Genomic DNA, 22,595 nt, shown 5'->3' on the forward strand with positions numbered 1-22,595 from the left:
TTAGTTTGTAAGTATTCCCCTACAAAACACCACGAGCAAATACATCCACAATCAAATACAAACATCTGGGACAAGCACTCTATCCTTAAAACATTTATTTTTGTAATAATTTGTCCTTTTTTACTTTTTGCGTAAGTGCAAAAAATGCACCCAAAAGAGCCACCTGAGGGAAGTCTACATCTTTAAATAAAAAAACAAGCAAAGTGTACATTTATAGTACAAAATTCTCTTTTTAAAAAATTGCACAGTTTGTGTATAATATATATAATAATCTCCATTTTAAACAAACGTTAAAGGCTCAGAAAGTAAACAAAATCCACCAAATGAAAAATAAAAACATTTTCCCTAGAATTTAAAGCTGAGGAAACTTGAGACCCTGTTTTCATTTGTGTCCACCATAAATATACATATTTATATGCAAGTCTCTTTACATATAGTCTCTGTGCTAGTGTTTGACCAGACAATCAAAATTATTGCAAAGTAGTTTAGTTCTACTATAAAATATGGGGTGGGGGGTAGGGGGATAAAAGCTTCTTTCTGCTGAATGTTCATTAAGTTATGCAAAAAAAAAACCTGGGTTTCTTTAGACCCCTTTTGAATTTACTGGAAATCCTGCTTTCACAAACTGTGCAGTCAACATTCCCACAGAACAATCCAGAACTCCAGTTTTGCTTTTTAGCGAGAACACACATTTCCCTGACTTCTTTTTTTTTTTTTTTTACTTTACACAGCGACCCTGCCCAGTTGGGGAAGGGGGCCGGTGGGTCAGCGTCGATACGGGTGGAAGCTCTGTACGTTGTGGTTCTGCCCTCTGCCGAACACAGTGGCAGCAGTCTGGGGGACGCCGGTGGGCTGTGCTGTCGGGGCCCCGTACGAAGCCGTCGGCTGGCTGGGGTCTGCGAAGCTGTGACTGAAGGCTGTCAGTTCCTGTCCGTACCCTGAGGAGGACAACAGAGGAGAGAGCAGCAGAAAGAGAAGATGAATTTAAAGTCAGGGTCACCAGACGCTGTTTAAGGAGAAGCCGTCATGACTCCTTTAAAAGTAAAAAAGGTACTTCACCCACAACAATATCTAATTGCCTATCAATTACACTCCCCATGTTACTTTGAATGCTTGAAGAAAACGTTGTCTAGTAAACTATTTCAAAAGTCCAAGTCATTTACTCAGTACTTCCCAAACACATGCATTTTTACTAAAATATCATTATCATTCTGCACAAGTTGTGAGAGTTTGTAAACAGATGTTTTGATATAGTTTTGCGATATATATTTGTACAAATGGTCATTTTGTAGGTGAAGTATTCCTTTTAGGAAAACAGTTACAAGTGCTGTTCAACTGCAGCTGCTTGAATTATTGGTACATCACAATGATCATCGTCATGCTGCCTTCTTGTTCCACTGATACCAGCATGTGTCCAGCATCTACTTTGTAGCCAGCCTCTGATCCCCATGGTTAACTGGTAAAAAAAGATAGGTTTAACAGGCTGTCTTGTTTTATGAGCTTTTTTTATTTTTACTTTAATCAGTAATTCAGTAATTCAATCTTTACTAGATGTATATATATATATATATATATAGATATATTTGGGGATCTAAAAGATATACTTCTTCTTTTCAAAAAGATGTGTTTATGAAGTGTTATATACATAAATGAACTGTGACACACCAAACGACTAAATAGATTTTAAAAATGAAATATGCCTTTTGTATATTATGTCAAGGCTTTAAAAGTTTCATGGTGGATTTTTTTGCTCTAGATTTAAATACTGTATTCCTTCAATGAGCCTGTTAGTGTTGAACATTATTGTGTAACATTGTTAAAATGTATAAAGAATTTAATAAACACTTAAAGGGTGCTTTATTGAGGAAAACAATGTCTAGATTTTCTTGATGATCAGTGCAACACGCATAATGTTCATCTATTCAGACACTGGATGGCACCACCCCCCTGCAAACAAACAAGGGAGCCACAGTGACACCTGGGTAAGGAAACTAACCAACTAAAGGCTGGCGCAAACCAAAATTCACCAGCCTCGCTCCAAGCCAAAGGGACATTAGAGTGTGAACACAACTGAGTGGTTTGCTACCAACTGACTGGTCAAATATGAAAACAAGCTGCAGCCAGTGTCTTGCTGGTTAATTTCCAGCACTGACTTTGAAATGTCAACAATACATACTGGAGTGGAAAGACAGAAAGACAGAGAGAAAGAAAAAAAGAAAGGTGAGAAAAGTTAGAAAATACCATTTCTTTTGGGGTGTTCAAAGTGCTCCATGAACAGAACAAAAATAAGAGGGAGCAGACCCAACAGGACCACCCGACAGAAGAGAAGAGACAAGTGAAATTGGAAATTTACTGCCATCGTCTCCTTCTTTAAATCTTCTTTCCTTTCTCATCCCTTCAGCTATAATGTGGAGACAGTACATGGGAAAAAGACAATGGGTGAATGGACTGCTGATGCATAGAGACAACTGAACCATGAACAACGTTTCTGACAATTAGATCATCCTTCTATAATCTGCAAAGCAATGCGGACAGAGAGAGTGGACAAAAAAGGAGGACATGGGTTGTCTTGGTATAGTAAAGCTACAGCGACCGAGGGAGATGACTGCTTAGAGCTCTGCATGACAAATTTCAAAGTAAATGTATTAAATCCTCTCAGTCGTGGCTGAGTTTTACTGTACAAGAGTACACACAGTCATTTGTATGTACATGCAATATTTACATGCAAATACAAAGCACAGAGGAAAAGAACCAGGTTGCAGCTCTATAAACACTACATTACTGAACAAATGCTACTTTTGTGGTTGAGAAGACAATGCTGGCACCTACCTGCACTATATCCTCCCTGCTCATCCTGACCATAACTGTGAGAAGGACGCGATGGTCCGTAGGCAGAGGGGTCCTGAAGGTAGTTACCAAAGCCTATCAGGGAGATGAGGAGACCAGGTTGACTGAACCCAGATACTGCTGGCCAACTACATAGTCCCCCCCCCTCGCTGGCCTAACAGAGCTGCACACTTATACTCACTTACTGCGTCTGCACTATGCTCTGAGAGGCCTCACTGCTCAGCTTCGTCCTGAAGTCAAAACAAAATGGAGTGTGGGTGTGTGATCTATCTGCTAGCATGCCTGACTTTTTAAATCATGCCAGCTTTGGGTCATGACATCTTGAGAAATGTGCATGATATGCTAAGATGCAACTCACGTAGGAAATATGTTTTCCTATGACCAAGAAAATGTTATGAAAGTGAAGCAACTAGAAACAGAAAACTAGAATGCACTGGTGGTTTTGCATGTTTTAGTCCATAAAATAGGACTTGTAAACGTCACATTTGAAAAAAAAATGTTGAAGATTGATTTCCTATTTTCTAAGCCGACATTGGTCTTGATGACTTTTCAGCATGCTGTGACAATCAACTTGATTTATCTTTGTTACTTTTCATCATTGTTTTGTGTCCTCCAGTTGTACACGCCAACCATTTTCAAAACTGTGGGTTACTTGTGTAATCAAGTTCTGTAAAATCATCAGCATAACTAAAGTGAAGCAAAATATGACTCTTCGGCGGTCAATTCTCAAATGTCCGATGTCACAATGTTCCTGAATGCACCCAGAAGTTTTGACAAAAGAAAATCAACAAAATGTTTATTGTGACAGTATTACAAAAGTAAAGCCAATGCCTGCTTGGATGGTGGTAATAATTTAAATATATTATGCATCAAATATTGATGCATTAAAAACTCAAAAACTAGTAGTTGAATCTTTACTCTAACTAAATTATTTGTACTTACTTCCTAACTCCACGTGAGCCAAACTTAACTAGAACCAAACTTGCTTTATTTGTCTCACTTCAACCATTTACTAATATTACACAGGTAAAAATGTCATACCCAGTTCCTGCTATTGTTACATAAACGTTCATGATATAGGTGTGAGATTTGTGTCCAGATCATCATCAACATTTCCCATTTTATGTTAATTTCGTAAAAAAGGTTGTGAAACAGCGCACATTAAATGCAAAAAACTGGATGGAAGATAAGCTCAGGCAAGAAACACAGAACGAGATGTGCACCTGTCATGACTGGCAGCGATCACGACTGCTGTAAATGTAGAGCCAGCAGTGTGAAGCAGCTGTAAGCAAAGTCAGAAGAAAAATAACAGCAAGCCAAAAGAATAAATATCACTTCCAAATGAGCATCTGACTGTGTGTTTATGTGACTGAATGGGTGAATGGTGAATGAAGAGTGTTCCTTTTCCATGGATGCTGTTATCACAGACTTCAAGCAGCAACCTCCTAATTGTTTTAAGGCATAGCGATTAATAAGGCACATCATTTTCTAGAGGTGACTTGATGAAATACCTAATTTTCAAGTTCCTACATGCTGAATGAATTTTGGCCAGGAATTCAACTCAGTACAGATCCACAAGGAATAATTATCCAGGATGAACACAGTCCAGCTCAAAGTTAACATTTTGTAGACAAACATGCAAAGCTCCGGTGTGATAAATTGATGGACATGTTGGACATTTTTTTATAGGTAGCTTGGCAGGTTGGACATGCCTGATTGCAGAAATAAGGTTTCACAGGCATAATACTGTCATGCTGGTGGCTTCTGTCGCTATTGTGCCAAGACCAGGAAAAGAAGCCAGCAAAGTCATCAACAGAGAGGAAGAGAGAGAGGGGGGAGGGGAGGTCAGAACATTTGAAACAAGTCAGTCGGTCAAGAGAAGGTTGCACTCCCTGGAAAATAAAAATAAATAAAAACTCCAAAAAAACATTGCAAGGCAGGATGATCTAATTCAATACTACCAATCTTTTTACCAATCCACAGCCAAGCTGGAAAAACTTGACAGATATGTCTGCTGAAGACTCCAGGATATGGTGAAACTTCAGCAGCATCTTCACCACAGACCCAGAGGCCTTCATGTATGCAAGAAGCATGTATGCATGTAGAGCAGTTCAAGCTAAATGGTACCAAGAGCAAGCTCCTGCTTGTCTAAGGGTTGTAGAAATGCACTTACATGAGATGGAGTGGCACCCAATAAAATATCCAGGGAGATGGGCAGGGTCGAGGAGTGAATTTAAATCAAATGGGAGAGAATAGGGCAGCAAACTGCTTAATGCACAATGCTATTCTTACCATACTGGCTATAAGGGAAGTCAGGCTGCCCAGTGGGAGCTTTGCTCAAGTCCTGAGTTGGTGTGGTGGCAGGGGCAAAACCCAGAGGTGCAGTTCCTGGAGTGGTGGGCGGAGGAGGAACCTGTGGAGCATACTGGTCTGCTTGGGGTGTGCCGAAACTGTAACCTGTTGGAGAGTAATAAGGTCATTTCTATGACTGTTGCTTTATCACAGATGGTATATGATGTACAAGTACAAAAGCCAAATGCTGGTGTCCCTAAATAAAAGCCAAAATCATCTTCTACACATAGTGTAGTCTCGTCAATCTAGTTGACCACACCACTTAATCATACAAAAAACACTACTGGTCACCAGTTAGAATTCAAGTTGTACGTCCAAATTTCTATTTCACATATCAGCGGTTGGAACAAATTGTGGGCTTCTTTTCCACTGTTTTTTTTCTCAATATTTTGTCACAGTGGCATAATAGGCACAGGCTTTTTAGCAAGATTTCATGAAATGCTGGTTATCTGTCAGTCTGTCTATCTCCGATAAGGTGGAAGTTCCTCCCCGACAACAGCAACAGTAAAGCTGCCTGGAAAACCTGACATAGATTCAATTAACACATTTTACACACCAATTAGAGTATTGCTGATGTAAATGTTGTTTTTCCCCCATCTCCACCTAACTCTGTTGCTGTGACATATGCTATATCACTAGTACTTTGTAGTGATGTGAAAAGAACAACAAAGTGCAAAGCAGGAGTGAGTCAGTATCACTGACCATACTGAGGTGCTGTGCTGTAGGCCTGCTGAGGGTAGCCCTGAGGTGCAGCGAAGCCACCCGCTGGGGTCGTGACCAGGAATGCGTTGAAAGGTGACGGAGGCTGTGTGGGGGTTCCACGACTGGCTGTCAACTGAGGTCCATACCCGCCTGCTCCAATACAGAACAGATCTATTTTACAGAAATGTTTTAAGTAAATATATGTTTTATATATTGGATTAAGTACACAAGCAATACAAGTAATATCTGTGCCAGCACATATACATTTTAATTTGTCTTATTGAATGGTTGAATAACAGACATACAGTTGATAAATAACTGGATTATAAACGGAATTTGCAGAACAAGTCTTAAGCTGAACAAGTTAGCACAGGGCCGACACTGCAGTGAGTGTTGCAGGTTGACCCGGAGGTGGTGATATGAAACTGAGCCTGACCAACGGCAGAGGGAGGCTGGAATATATTCAAGGCTGCCATCTGTGTCTAGCAGCAAATCAGCAGCCTCAGCCTTTATGAATCACTGATAACATGTGCTGTTCAATGCCATCAGCCTATTGGCCGCACAGAGTGCACGTCCATCTTTGTGACACAAGCGTTTTAAGATAAGCACTTGGAAAAGACTGAAAGTCTATATGCAGTTAGATCAATTCACAGTTATGCAACATACTGAAAAAACAACTAATTCCCTAAAATAAGAAAGAAAATATATTTTCTGTGTTGTCAAGTGGAGATCAAACACCTACCTATCGGTTGGCCGGTAGTCGACACCCACACTCCTTCAGAAAGAGAAAAACAAGCTTTAATCTTGGGGCAATAAGAAATGTAAATTGTTTAATATTCAACATGAAAGTGTAACAAATTGAATGTGAAGCAGCAGGTGTTTACACATTTTATTATTAAGGGTTTCCTCTGAGCGAGCCTCATTCGCTCTTCACTTGGGACTTGTTCCCACCCACCCTGTGCCCCGTAAGGCTGTTGCCAGCCCTGGGCAGGCTGTGCCGTCCAACCATTAGCTGCACTCAAGATGCCCCTTGGAGCCCACTGGCCAGGGCCAAGCTGGCCAGGAGCTTTGCTGTCACGGGGTTCAGCCTTCTTCACTTCCACCTGTACAAAGGACAAGGAGGGCACATTTGGCATCACCAGTGTAAGGCCTACGAAGTGCCTCACCTAGACAACCCTGTCCTACCACTGATTATTTAATCTCAACAGTGGGCCAGTTTGAAATCTCTCACTTTATGTTTATTGGAATAATGTGGGGCTACTATGTTAGTTTATATTACTGTGTAGCCAGGAGAGCTGTGCAGCTATGCGTCTCAGGTAGTTATTATCAAGCGGGAATTTCATGGTGGCCAAAATGAAAATGCAGATAGTAATTTATCAACTTTCTTTTGTATTCACCATCTCCAGATCACAGCCTCTTAAGACATACCTGAGAAACATAGAACTATTTTTCCTCCAATGAATTACGCTAAATATGATAAAGACATCTAATGCAAGGTCATGACTTACCTTTCTCTGGTTCTAACACTTATAAATAATCTATTATTTCTTTTATTTGGAATACGTTTTAGGGGGGAAATGGATGTAGAGAAATTTGTATCTAAAGGTCTAACAGAATATAGAAAAGGTACACATGCAAATATTACAAATAAACAGTCTTTTCAGTCAATCTAAAGTTGAATCTTCATACTGTGTCAAAGGGGAGAATTTAGTTTTTTCCAATTGAGTAGAAGGACTGATATACTTTGACCTCAATATGTCAGACAGCTACTAGAGGACTTTCTACAACCAAAACTTCAAATATAAGAATGGTGAGTTTATTTTTGATAATTCAATTATAATAATACTAATATGTTAACAAAGACTTTATCCATCCAAAACATTCATCAAATTGAACTTTTAAGTATAGTTATCGTCCATCGAAGTAACCGTTGAATCCCTTGCATCACATATAAATGTATTGCTCCAAAAACAACAAATTGCCCTTCCTGTAACTAGGCAAAGCTACCAGCAGTTAACCAGAGCAAGGAAACAGGCTGAGACTAAGGGGGGGCAACCAGAAATAGACTGAGGGGTTGAGTTATTGGGGTCACCTTGCAGGAGGAAAACGAATCACAAATTCCTCCCTGCTTTAAGGTGTTGCCACCTTCCCCAGCCTCCCTCTTCCTTCTCTGTCGACCTAATTACATGCACATGTTTCCGGCAGTGGCCTCGGCGCCGCCAGCAGCTACCTGAGCGCTTTCTCCCGTGGGCATCACAGCGACGAGTGATGGATACTATGACTTCTGTACAGTCCCCAACAGCAGACCTGGGATTTGTTCCACAGTTTGAAGTGCTCCAATTTCTAATTTTGTAACTCATATCTCCCAACCTCCCTCAAGTCCCAGCATAAGGTAATGTCAAGTCAAGAACAATGGATTAAGTCGAGCCTTGATTCCGACTGGAAACCAGGGCAAAGTCAAGGGTAGGCACCAGTGGAGAGTGTACAGGTCGGGCTAAATCATATAGCAAGGAAATGGGATTTGTTTCACCATTGTTATGTAATGATCAATGACATTTTAATAGAAATGCCTCAATATCATTGATTATTATAACAAAAGTCCATCATAAATCCGGTTCGGGAAAACTTTACATTTCCTTGTCTAACCACAACAGCCAAATATATAACTGGGACACAAGAAACAAGCTTTCATCTATAGTTTGCTTAGCAAAAACAGAGGCGGGGGGCCTCAGGATCGGTGGTTTGAGGTGATGACAGCAAATCGCAATGTCCCTGGTTCGACTCTTGCCAGTAAACTTGGAAGCAGGTCACTCCCCATTTCTCTCTCCCTTCATTCAGTGTCATCTAGCTACTGTGCACCCTCAAATAAAAGCACAAAAGACCCCCAAAAATACTTTCACAAATGTCTCCTTTGCTTGACTGACATGACTTAACAAAGAGTGTGACACCTACAGAAACTCAGGCTTCATCTGGACCAAAATCCACAAAAGACAATCCACTGCTCTCACTATTCAGTGTAGAAACACCACAACAGTTAGCGCTTATTAGCAACAACAACAACAACAAAAGTCGCCGCTTTCAATAAAAGCTGAAATCCTTAACCAAAACCTAAATTATACACAAAGGTCTTCGAGTGTTGAATATCGTACACTTATATTTAACTATTTAAACACCTCTGCAGCCATGTAACGATCAAGGACATGATGATATATGATTGACTACACTGGGTGATTTTGAATATTTTTCTTCTGGCCACAAATCATTCCTGAAAGCAGAAAGCAGTCTCACTTCTGGTATCTCTGTAGAGTAATATAAAAGCTTTTAATTACAAAATGTCTCCATTGGGGAAAAGGGGGGCTGATGAATGAGAGCTTTAGAAGTGCCTTTAAAACCCAAGTTTCAGGACCAATCCTAGCCAGTTATGCACCAAGTAGTACTGTATATTTTAATGGTTTGTTTTACTCAGAGGTGCCAGGTGGGTGGTGTTTGCCACAAGCAATAGCTCAATACAAGGAGTGCCAAAAGGTTACGAGATGGGCTTAAATATAACACCAAAATGAATTTATAGTTTTTTCCCGGATGGACAGCTTACCTAACACAATCTGAATTGTCTTTGCGCAGTAAACCCCATCCCATCCGTCTGGCACACACACAGAGTTAAAATAAACACTAAGAAGTAACGTGCAAATATTATAGGGACTCGTATCTCATCCTGAGCAGCATTTCAGAGAGAACTGTCATTTGTTATTTAGAAAACTGAAAGACACAGTATGGAGATTCTTCAAATGAGGTCACTGAGCTTTTTCTTTAACTTTTCAAAAAGAACAAAAAAGAAAGAAAGAAAACATGTTGACATGTAAGTGACCTGCCAACAAAATATCAGAAAACAAAAGAAAGAAACAGAACTGAATGGACCAATCCTTTAGGTGATTCATATTCATTCTGATTTATTATATTTTAATTACATTATATGTAATTTTAAGTAAAAAACAGCAAATTATTGTAACTTTCATATTTTAAGGACAACCTAATGGAATTAAGACATCCTAAAGGAGTGGTCGGTTTAAACAAAGCCTTAGGCGACTACAGAAACTGTGATATAACAGCATTAGTAAAGGATCATTGTGCCTCTAGAAACTAGAACGTATGGCAATACGTGTGAGGGTAGTACGTTTAGGGCAAAGAATCATCAATAATAATAATACTATGATATGTAAATTGATTAGTAGCCTGATCAGTCGTTGTTGTTTGATGCTAACTATGTGCTTGATGATGCTGCAAATGGGAAGCCACTGGAAAATGAACAAATTAAAACAGCATCATTGCATAATTCTCACTCTGTCGCCCAAGCCTCTGTTTGATCTTAAGGGTAAAATAAAACTACAACTACACACTTTTTTGCCCATGATGTCGTGAAAATGCATGTTGACAGCCTGGTCCACTGATTGTTCGGCCTCGAAAGTAATAAATCCAAAACCTAGCCAACGACCAAGAGTGAATCAAGGTAGCAGGGGGCAAGGTAGCAAGGGGGTTGTGACAACACAAGATGAAGAACAGTATTGGGCTTCAGCAGAGTGAGGATCTGTCAAGGCTGAGCAAGAGGCTCCTGGGGTTCGGATGATGTCGCAGAACAACACAAATCCAAGACTAATGCCTGGGGGAATGACGGAAACCTTTCTCTTTACCGTGCAGTGCAATATTTTGTGAAGATAACAATGCAGGACTGCTAAACATAAAGAATGACAAGTGCAGCAATTTATTTAATTTGAAATGTCACATTAAATGAAGTCCATCTTCCTCCCTTTAACATTGATAAATGCCAATTGAACTAATATTACATTTTGTTACTTCATGCCGTTTCATCCAAACCCCACCTTGATCTGTCCCTTGGTATATTGCTGTGGAGCACACACTCGCCGCAGCCATTGTTAATGCATCACAAAAATATGGAGAAACACAAACTGTAGAATGCCTAAAGCTTTCTCCAAGCTTTCCCAAATTCAGTATTTTACTTTTGAGTCAGCCAGGATAAGCCTAAAATGGACAGTTAAAGTATTGCTCACAGCAGTAACACAAAGATATAGGCCACAACTGGTTCCACAACGTGACAAGTTGCTGATTTTGAAGAGTTTTAATGGGGTATGGTCAATGTTCATCAACAAGAGTAAGAACTTGTTGGCTCAGTAAACTCAGACCATCTGCAATAGATGGTTAGCAGGCCGCGCTGCGCTGCAATGATCTACTTTCAATTTGATTGACTTTCCACGATGGCAGAATTGGGTTGTGTGCGCATCTCTACTTGGGGACCTAACCTGAATCCAATTAAAGACAATACTACTGAGATTATAGAGACCTCTAGTACCATGCCAAGCATTCCCAAGCATCATGATCTATTGCTATTAATAACATCCGTCAATGACCTCTAAATTGAAAACCAAGTTGACACATTTAAAGACATTACATGTCTTGGTTACACTCAAGTTCACAATTTAAAGACGTGTTACTCAAATCAGATTTCAACAACTGATGAAACTGATGTGAATTAAAAACTCTGTGGAGTGACTATCAGACTAAACGTAGAACTGTGAGATCATTTTAAATGATTTATACAGCCAGAAAAAATATTTTGATGATTTAATAATCGGTTTTGGATTGGGGATTTTTTTAACACAAAAATTAAGTGAAAAAACACTGGTTTGGGTTTCATGAATATAAATACTTTGTTTTTGTAATTATTAATGAACTTAGTTTTGCTGGAATTGTATATATCCCAAAATTACTAACGGCACCTCCCTTCATTATTATTATTTTAAAAAAGTAATTTTTAGAGAAAAGCAGACCAAAGGGTCTATAATATGCGTTCAGCAGTGGAAACAAGTTAAAAAGATAAAGAAAGACGTTACAGTCTACAGATCACAGGGTAAAAGTCAACCACCACATCACCTGGTGATCGAGACAGAAGACAATGTAGTTTAGGAACAACACGGTTCCTGTAAAGACGGATTGGTCTTTATTCATTGTTACAATCATTTAAATACAAAACCAGCCTAAAAATTAAGAAAATCTGAAACGACTGCAGTCTAGGACGGCCGGAGAGTTGTCCGCCCCTGGTCGAATGCTATGCTTTGATTGGTCGGTCTGCGTTCGAGGGGCGGGACTTAGCAAAAGGTTAATTGCTGCTAAACTATTGCTTGAATTGAGTTGAATCCTCATCAAATAATGTCAGCCACCCTTCCGCCAAATTCACAATTTGATGCAACTTTGTACACACCCCATTTTAACCAGGTAAAATATTTGAGTGCTTTTACATTTGGCCTGTATCTCTGTGCTACCAGTCAATGCTCAGTAACCTAAAGGAGAAAAGACAAATCTTAAGAGACACCGTTAATCACATTCAAACCATTCACAAGGAGAAGGGGGACAGAAGAAAGAAAAATAGAAAAGGGCTTACTTACAAAAATACTTAACTCTCTACATATGGGAAAACACATACTATGGCATTTAAGATAAGATACATGTATCAGTTACACATATATATATATATATATATCAAGTTAAAGAAAACTTATTCCAACGTTGATAGTAACTAATGTTTTTAGTAAAAGAAAGTGTTAATACTATTAAAGATTATGTAATGGTAGTTACTGGCGCAATACATGTTAAATCCCAATGACAAACTATTCTGTGTTTCTCCCAATAGAGAATTAATGGGGGTTTGGGCGGGGGAGCAGTAATACATGTTGTGGGTCGGTGGCCGCTGCATCTCTGCTATGTAGGACAAACACAGATGAAACAGCTCTGACTGGAAGTCAGCGGGCAGAGTCTGGCACCAACACTGCCAGTGGCACAGGGTCCGATTCCCAGTGAGGCCATCCATGCTAATAAGTGTCGGCACATGTCATAAACATATCATTTAAAAAATGATTGAATGGAACACTTCTGAGATTTTAAGGGTCTCATTTTTAAACTGTCAGTAAATAGGTTAGAGAGACTTTTGAAATAGCAAAGTAAAACCTTTTCAAATAGTTCCATTGTTCTGATGATAACAATGTAATATTAAACATCAGCCTCTTTGAAGGGCACATCCCCCCTTTAGATGCTCAAACTGTTCTCAATATATGCCAGTTGCATGTTGAGATAAAGTACTGCTTTTGGATCACCTACTTTCCTTTGCACAGCATATTTCTATAGTTTACTGACCTTTCAGCATTATCACAGGTTGATGAAGACAATTGACATTAAAAACACTTATGTTGCAATATGACATCAATAAGAAATAGATCCCAAAAATGTAATGGACAAATATTTGCTTTTCAAACATTACATGCTTTTACATCCTTCCAATTAAAGGAATGGACATTTTGCATTCAATACATTTTAGAGGAGATACTTTCTGGTTTTTCTGGGGTTGCACCCTTTAAAAAAAAAAAAAAGGACTAAAACCGTGACATTCTTCATACTTCTTCAGATAAATCTCAATGTGTTACTGAAACATCTTCCTCAAAGTTTTCACAACCTCTGTGCACAATAAGCTGGGCTTTTGGATTCTGATGTCGTTGTCATAATCACCCCAAATAGAATTGCAGTAAGTCCAGGGAATCTAACGGTGCTCTTAAAGATTTGTACTCTTTCCACCCTGTCTGTGACCAATAAACAATAATCTGGGCAAAAGGTTTTTAAGATAGCCTCTCTCATTGCTCTGCCTATTTACCGAGTAGAAATGTGTTCATGGAACAGACTCATGTTGTCACACACGGTCATGAAGGACACTGCATCAGTCCAAATCAGAGCATGCAATATTTCTGAAACAATTGTCAGATTTGAGCATGTGACAAAGGCTGAGACAAGGTTTTTAAAGTCCCATCTGCTGTTGTGTTATGTGGACAAATTAAAATTGCACAAATGTAAAACCAAAATGAAAATGAAATGTAATGTAACCATCAGATAAACTGAAGGTAATTTCATGAATTTCACAGGAGAACAGTGTATTTCGCATAACAATAAGCTTTTGATTCCACCTTTAGAAATGTCGAGTCAGATTTCCCATTTGATGGTGAGCTGTGTTGACTTTACGAGGTTTTTATCCAACATGCTTTTGTGTTTTATTGTGCGTCTTCACCATACATAAAATTCATGTTATGGCTTACAGCGTTTAAATTGAATTGAATATCTGGGGCTTAATGGACTTTTTCTCTTTGGGCCAGAATAGTTTGTCATGAGATTTAAGATGGTACGGTATGGAGGGGAGAAAAAACGGGATCAGCTTTTACCTCGGGGCCTCTGCTTCTCCGCATCATAGATCATTACCACCTCTGTGACCTTGAATGGGACAAAGGGAAACAGTGGCTGCATTTATAGAAGCAGACACGGTCCATTCATAAAACAATTAAATATTCTTTGAACAAATCATTAATTGTCCTATCCCGCTTAATAACAAATGGGTTGTACTGCAGTATTGACCCTGTTCAATGTCACATCTATTTAAGCAGTCAAAATGTCGATATGAACTGCATTATGCACTTCTCCATACTCACCACTCCGAATCTATTGAAATAGTCCCTGAGTTCAGGCTCGCCGCAGTTATGGGGGATTCCACCTACAAATATCTTCTTTGATTTATTGCTATCGGCTTTGCTGCCCTTCTGAAAGAAAAAAAGGAGTGTATGGATTTCAATGTCTGTTAAAGGATCACTCTGGTTACGGGACAGTTAGCCATCAGCTATTCAAACAGTGCAGAAGAAATTAGGTTCTCCTCTTGCCCTGGGGTATAATTCTTAACATGTCATGTCAATGCAAACACTAGTCTCCACAGATCGGAGAGCACGGCTTCCTCCACTTACTCTCAACCACTGAGCATTTCACCATTGCTGTGCACTGCACTCACGCTACAAAGGCTAGAGGCTGCTTACAACAAGGATTTTTTTTAACAATTACATGTTCTGCTTTGTTACAAAAACATTCAGTGGTAGCTACTTAAAATCAGTGAATGGAGTCCCAGTGGGAAGTAAAGGGCTTCATTTCTAAAAGCATCGAACATACAATTTATGCTTACAGCTAAATTATGACATACAAAAATGTTGTATTGACAGCAAAGGGGCAATGACTGAAACCATCGCTGACCAAAGGGACAAAATGACTATAATAGATCAGCAGTGGCTTGTTGATCGACCCAGAAATGACCCAAGTTGCTGCATAGATTTCTGTCTCTCAAAACAATTATGATGCTCATCTCTAGTGCTACTTGTGTTTTCTCACTTGTATTCAACAAGGGACAACTGTTATAAGAACAATACATTATAGCTGGGAAGGCATAAAAAATCCTCCATTTTTTTTTTTAAATAAAGAAAACTGTTCTACATCCAAAAAAGGCAATGCATAAGTGTTGTTATAGTTCCACTATTAAACATGGTGATACAGACCTATGACCTCTTCAGGAGACCTTTTTGTTACATCTATGAAAATGTGCAGATATTGTTGCAGTCCCTTGATCACAAATGGAGGTCAGATGCTTCTGTGATTTATCAAAACCCCCAACCAATTTCTAGAGTTCTCAAAGGAATGAAGGCCATGTAGATTTTATTTTTTTAATTGCACTCATTGAAGAAATTAAATGTAGGTCAAAGTCAAACTGTTTTTATAAATTAAACTCAAGGTCTCCACATAGCCATGAAAAGAGTCCAACCTCAGTAGAGGGCGAGGGACTGATGTCCCAAGTCTTATTCCAACAGAAACTCCCAGCCTACCCAGTAGAAATCAGATATTTCTTACCCAGCCCTCCTTGGTTCGAGACTTTTCAGGTTGCATTCCTCTGGGAGTGCATGGCTTCGGGTCAATCTGACAGCAAAGAGAGAAAACGCTTAACTGTAGCCCCAAATAAAGGCACCTTCAAATGTTCTTCTTCACTGAACCAAATACAGTATATTGACTCAGCTCACACAAAAGGGAAACATACGTGATATACGGATATCAATTTGAATATATGGCCAATAAAATGTTATGCCCGTCTCCGCCTACTTAAACAGAGCAATGGTTGCAATATGTCATTCATGGTGAGCTTTCTGCTTTGATATCATTAATTATAGATAGATTGAAATGCAGAGAGGAAGATTAACAACTGCTTGTTTCTTTTCTGCCATCTCAGAGAAATCCAGGTTTGCTTGCCAATTTTTGCTAATTTGACTTGAAACAGGTATGTCTTGTTGGGCAACAAACGTCAAAAGTGTGGTAAGTGCATCGTCTGTACTAATGCCAGCAGGCAAGAACAACTGTGCTTCACCTTGAATAACTTCTAACTTCTCTGAATGGTGAAATGCAGTATGAGATTTTTCACATTGCTCACACAATGTGCAGGCAGATTACTCAGGTTGATATGACTATCTGCTCCTTTGATTTAAAATACTCACATTTCTTCCATCAAGATTATGCGGCTTTGTCTCCAGCACTGTCCGTACACAATTGGGGTCTTTGAATTTGACAAAGCCAAAGCCTCGCGACTGATTTGTAGTTTTGTCCTTCATTATGACACAATCTACTACTTCCCCATACTGTGAGAAGTAGTTTCTAAGTGTCTCTGAGGAGAGAAAGAAACAGTGGTGCTTCATGAAAAATAAGCACAGAAACATACAACTATGCTGCAAATATAATCTGAGATATAATTTTTCCCAGCTTGCCTCATGAACACAAATAAGTGTAGTCATGACTTATAGAACTCATGCTTTCATTATGATAAATGATGCTAAGAAAATATCTTCAGCACTTCAACCTGCAGTAAAAACAGGTGTGGGTGGGGTTGGGGGGGGGGGGGGGGGGGGGGGGGGGGGGGGGGGGGGGGGGGTGACACAAGCACCACTCCATGAAAGTCATCCAGTGACCTGATTTGTCTTATGCCAGAAAATTGATAATTGTACCTTTGGTTATTAATGTAAAAACACATGTTAAATGGCACCAAATATACAACAACGTACTGTAACGCCCGCACAAGCACGCAGCAGCAGCAAAGTGTGCAAGTTTGAACAAATGAGGAGCCAGTTTGTTATCGTAATTGCTTTCCTCCTTGCTGGGATGCCCTGGGGCATCGCTGAGGAAACAAGCTCAGAGTTACGCTGAGTTGTGGTTCAGATCTTAACATTAGCAGTGTGCTGTAACACAAACAAGCCCTTGTTTAAAGTTACACAATGGCCAATCGAGCATGAGCCAGTGAAGGACTTTAGACAAACTATACCAGATCTGGCTAGTCAGTGGAGGGGAATGTACACCAAATGTAGACTGTCTAATGTAAACGCTACCACCAGTGTTTGCAGTTTGCAACTGATCAGTGATTTGCAAAGTGAAAATGGAGAATATATCAAAAATCCCAAGGACATATTTCAAACACAGGAAAACTGTTATTAAAGAGGAACAGTGGCCAATTAGACTCCACCAGCCCTGATGTCAATATAATGTAAATTGATATATATTTTTTAATATCTTTGTTTAAAAAGGGACCATGTACAGTTAAAACACAAATGTCACCATTTGATGCATTGTACCAGACTGTAGCTACAGCTAATTTGCATCTGTAGTCCTTTCATACATTTTAATATGCATCAGTGCTGTTAAATTATCTAATTGGTGTCATGTGATGTACATCACTGTCATCATACACTTGATATCATTGATAATAATAGCTACTAAATAAGCAAGGCCATCTCTATCCGTTAGACCACCACACACCTGTTAGTAATGATTGTCAAACACAAATCATACAGGACACCCTTATTTGAATTATTGTATGACAGCACCAACTGTTGTATGTAAATGTTGTATTTAAAACACATTGTCCATCTCTACTCTATTCCTTATAACCTATTAAGACTTTATTCAACTTTGATTCAAACTCCAAGCGAGAGTCCCAACAAATTAGCAACGAAATCCTTAAGTCTGACAACCAAACAATCTAATACATGAGCATTCAACAAATCCCTGTTAATTAACAATACTGCCTGAAATGAAGTGACTTCACAGGTTAAACAGCGTAACTAACCTTGTGTGGTACTCCAGTCCAATCCTCCCACAAAAAGTTTCCTGAAAAGAGTAGATACATGATGATAGATAAGTCAATCATTACTCATCACTTTGAATTAGAGTAAAGGATAAACGTATCGTTATACACGTCACATACAATAGACATGCAAACAAGCAGGGAGACATTGTGCCTGTTCAGAGGCCCTTAAAAGACTGACAACACAGGCAGATGAGAAGATTGGCAGTCCAGTTTCAGAGCCATAACAACGCTACAGCTGACTCAAGAGCCAAATAAACAGATATTACACAACACGCGGCACCGCTGCCACCAACGCTGGTGCAGAGTTGAGAGATAAACACACACACACACACACACACACACACACAGCTTCAGTTAAAGGTCCGTGTTCATGGTAACCAATGTTCAGGTCCAATCCTGCTCATGGACGTCCCTTCGGACTCCTGACACTGACCGTAATGCCCTCGTCTTTGTATGAACCTCGTGCCACGTAAGTTACCCCGGGGGCAGCAGAGCCACCGCGTTTAGCATGCTAACGCAGCACCGGGCTGACAGACTGAGTTGAGGAGCTGCGGCGCGCTCGTTACCGTCTCCAGCCTTCACCTCTGAACACACCGAGTAGCATCCAGCCAGAGGACACGAGAGCGGCTGCTCGTCTGCGCGCACGCGGACCGCTGAACTCGGGATGCCGGCTGCACAACTCGAAGTTTAACGACAGTTTAAGCGGCACTAAGATCAAACCAGCTAACGAGTCCATTAAATCATGCAGATCGCCGCTGAAACCCGTCGGTGCGGAGTGTAGCGGCTGTGATACCAAGTGTGGGGGGGTTCGTGCGGACGAGCAGGCTCCATCCTCCTCCAGCAGTGTCCGCTAAACGTCCTCGCGCTGAAGGAGTCAAGAAGAGGAGACTTTCGCTTCGCTGGCAATCGTTAGCTGCGCTAGCTCAGGAGCTACTTGGAAACAACACTGCAATAAGTCGCTACGCTTCCACACGTCCCCGGACAAGCGACAGTGCTCCAGAAATACACGGTCTATTACACAGTAACAACCGAGTACTTTGATGAGCACTTTCACTTTGTTGTCCGTCTTTCCTCAGGCTAGCTGAGTTACTACGGCTAGCTTAGCTCGACAGCTAACGTTAGCTGTCAAATGACCAGCTTGACAATAAATAAGCTAATTATAATATTATAATATAAAGTTACAGCTTCACAGCCGCACGCGTCCGCAGTGGACGGGTCGGTTAAACGGATCTTACCCGACTTCATCTCCGACTAAGTTGTTGTTCATTGCTGAGGCTAAAGCGGGGGACTGTCGGAGCTGCGACCGGATTCTTGCTTCAGTGCTGCCCGTCTCAGACTGAGAGCGGAGGAAGGTCACTCCGCTTTTTGGTTCAAACTGTTCTGCGCAATGACGACGCTGCAGGGGGCCGCGGCCTTTAAAGGGACATTACAACAGTCCGCTCTCTGCTCTTCACAGCGGGATCTACGTGCTGTACATCCGGGGGGCTTTTAGGCATTCATTTCAGGACATTGATTTTACAAGAAAAAGCTGTGAAAGAAGCATCCATAACAACACTAAATAGATAGATATACTTTATTACATTATTATTATTACAGCAGCATTTATACATACACGTCAAGCAATATTAAATATTAAAATGCACACTATATATACAAACAATAGTATATAATAATATTAAATTAACTAACAAAACAATAGTGCAATAAATGATAATGAAAACAATTTTTTTAAAAAGATATCAGGGCTTGATAGCAGAAAACAAAAATATCTAACGTGTGGACCGATTATTTTTGCTGGGATAAAAGAAAAGTGTTATCTGATGGTTATCTTCCAGTTGGGAGCATTCTGTCTATGAGTCAGGTGTGATTTATATTCATCCTGTATTTAAACATTTAGTCTGATAGAAAACAAGGTTTATTTTAAAAGGGACCTGCGTACAACAACAACATATACAGTACAAATGTATAAGAAATACAATTCAAACACAAAGAACTGAGTCCTATATGTTCATTCCAGTCATTATATTTCTGTTGCTGATCTGAGATGATCACATGTCATCTACTCTTTAATAAAACACTACACAAATGTGACAGCATTAAATGGTGATATTTAAATAATGAAATGCAAATCTAAGTGACAGAGGTGAAACATAATGTGGTGCAATTAAATATCACCTTTTAGGCACAATTCACATAATTTATTTTAAAAAATAGCCTGTGACAAGGTGAGCGATCAAAGTCTGAGTGTTCTGCACAGTACAAAAGGTGTAACGCTGTGCTCATGTACCTCACTGGGTAGAGCAAGTAGACCTGTAACCACAATCGGTGTTTGATCCTCGTCTCCGCCTGAACCCAGTTGCTCTGCTCCCAAAATGTTGACAATGGGTTGAATGCAAGTTATTTTCGACACAATACATTTACTAAAGTACTGCACTTAAGTACAACTTGGAGTTACTTACTTGTTACTTATACATTAGTCATTTCTTATTTTACTATTTTACACTCCATGACCCTGTGGACCCACCACCCGCAGGGTGAATTATCGGGGTCGGGTGCTATGCAGACCGGGCGGCGGGCCAGGCGGGAGACCTGGGCGGGCCGATCGCCGGCAGCATAGACTAGCTCTAGGGACGTGGAACGTCACCTCACTAGCGGGGAAAGAGCCGGAGCTGGTGCAGGAGGTGGAGCGGGTACCAGCTAGATATAGTTGGGCTCACCTCCACGCACAGCATGGGCTCTGGAACCAAGCTCCTGGAGAAGGGTTGGACTTTGTCCTTTTCTGGAGTTGCCCAGGGTGAGAGGCGCCGGGCGGGAGTGGGGATACTCACGAGCCCCCGGCTGAGCGCCGCTGTGCTGGAGTTTTTCCCCGGGGAACGAGAGGGTCGCCTCCCTGCGCCTACGGGTTGCGGGGAGTAAGGCTCTGACTGTTGTTTGTGCTTATGCACCGAACAGCATTTCGGAGTATCCGGCCTTCTTGGAGTCGGTGGGAGGGGTCCTGGAAAGGGCGCCGCCTGCCGACTCCATAGTTCTCCTGGGAGACTTCAACGCTCACGTGGGCAATGACAGAGAAACCTGGCGGGGCGTGATTGGGAGGAACGGCTTGCCCGATCTGAACCCGAATGGTGTTTTGTTGTTGGACTTCTGTGCTAGCCACAGTTTGTCCATAACGAACACCATGTTCGAACATAAGGTGGCTCATAAGTGTACCTGGTACCAGAACACCTTAGGCCGGAGATCAATGATCGACTTTGTAATCGTATCATCTGATCTGCGGCCGTATGTCTTGGACACTCGGGTGAAGAGAGGAGCAGAGCTGTCAACTGATCACCACCTGGTGGTGAGTTGGATCAGATGGCGGGGGACTCGGCTAGAGAGACCTGGCAAGCCCAAACGTGTAGTGAGGGTGAACTGGGAACGTCTGGCAGAGGATCCTGTCCGGGAGGTCTTCAACTCCCACCTCCGGAAGAACTTCTCACAAATCCCGAGGGAGGCTGGGGACATGGAATCCGAGTGGACCTTGTTCAAAGCCTCTATTGTGGACGCGGCTGCTCGGGGCTGTGGCCGGAAGGTCATCGGTGCCTGTCGTGGCGGCAACCCTAGAACCCGGTGGTGGACACCGGGGGTGAGGGTAGCCGTCAAACTGAAGAAGGAGGCCTTTCGGGCCTGGCTGGCCCAGGGGTCTCCTGAAGCAGCTGACGGGTACCGGCGGGCCAAAAGGGCTGCAGCGACGATGGTCGCGGAGGCTAAACTCGGGCATGGGAGGAGTTCGGGGAAGCCATGGAGAAGGACTTTCGGTTGGCCTCAAGGAAGTTCTGGCAAACCATCCGACGGCTCAGGAAGGGAAAGCAGGGTCTACCCCAGGCTGTTCTCAGCAGGGGGGGGGAACTGCTGACCCGGACTGGGGACATCGTCGGGCGGTGGAAAGAGCACTTTGAGGAACTCCTAAACCCGGCCAACATGTCCCCCGGAGAGGGGGCAGCGCCGGAAGACTTTGGGGTGGATTCACCCATATCCCTGGCAGAGGTCGCTAAGGTAGTCAAAAAGCTCCTTGGTGGCAAGGCGCCAGGGGTGGATGAGATCCGCCCTGAGATGCTGAAAGCGCTGGACATTGTTGGGCTGTCTTGGTTGACACGCCTTTTCAGTGTCGCATGGGGGTCGGGAACAGTGCCCATGGACTGGCAGACCGGGGTGGTGGTTCCCATCTTCAAGAAGGGGGACCGGAGAGTGTGCTCGAACTATCGTGGTATCACACTGCTCAGCCTCCCAGGAAAAGCTTATGCCAGGGTGCTGGAGAGGAGGCTCCGACCGCTTGTCGAACCTCAGATTCAGGACGAACAGTGCGGATTCCGTCCCGGTCGTGGAACAGTGGACCAGCTCTTTACCCTCGCAAGATTACTGGAGGGTCCTGGGAGTTTGCCCAACCAGTTTACATGTGCTTTGTAGACCTGGAGAAGGCTTTCGACCGGGTCCCTCGGGGGTTTTTGTGGGGGGTGCTGCGGGAGTATGGGGTGCCGGACCCGTTGGCACGGGCCATCCGGTCTCTGTATGCCTGCAGTAGGAGCTGTGTTCGTCTCCTCGGTAGTAAGTCAGACACGTTCCCGGTGGGTGTTGGCCTCCGCCAGGGCTGCCCTTTATCACCGGTCCTGTTCGT

General features: G+C 41.7%; 1 protein-coding gene across 11 annotated transcripts; it reads right to left on the minus strand.

The window, feature by feature from the left end:
- Nucleotides 1–80: 80 nt before the first annotated feature.
- On the minus strand, nucleotides 81–19,314 carry dazap1 (DAZ associated protein 1). Of its 11 annotated transcripts, XR_004609368.1 has the most exons (15): nucleotides 19,180–19,314; nucleotides 17,924–17,964; nucleotides 16,305–16,471; nucleotides 15,670–15,735; nucleotides 14,436–14,543; nucleotides 14,172–14,220; nucleotides 10,296–10,378; nucleotides 6,857–7,004; nucleotides 6,644–6,676; nucleotides 5,902–6,072; nucleotides 5,140–5,304; nucleotides 3,033–3,077; nucleotides 2,830–2,922; nucleotides 2,242–2,401; nucleotides 828–938 (listed from the first exon to the last, which is right to left on the minus strand). XR_004609368.1 is itself a non-coding variant. In XM_034530602.1 (13 exons), the coding sequence occupies exons 1-13, from the start codon at nucleotides 19,209–19,211 to the stop codon at nucleotides 766–768; spliced, it is 1,308 nt and encodes a 435-aa protein (XP_034386493.1). In that variant the 5' UTR covers nucleotides 19,212–19,314; the 3' UTR covers nucleotides 81–765. The 11 variants fall into 11 exon arrangements, 6 of the variants coding, with proteins under 6 accessions (XP_034386493.1, XP_034386488.1, XP_034386489.1 ...); XR_004609366.1 differs by having other exon boundaries at nucleotides 2,242–2,922; XR_004609365.1 differs by having other exon boundaries at nucleotides 2,242–2,922; nucleotides 3,029–3,077.
- Nucleotides 19,315–22,595: the final 3,281 nt, after the last annotated feature.

Source organism: Cyclopterus lumpus, chromosome 4 (assembly GCF_009769545.1).
Source record: "Cyclopterus lumpus isolate fCycLum1 chromosome 4, fCycLum1.pri, whole genome shotgun sequence".
In the NCBI taxonomy this organism is placed as follows: Eukaryota; Metazoa; Chordata; class Actinopteri; order Perciformes; family Cyclopteridae; genus Cyclopterus; species Cyclopterus lumpus.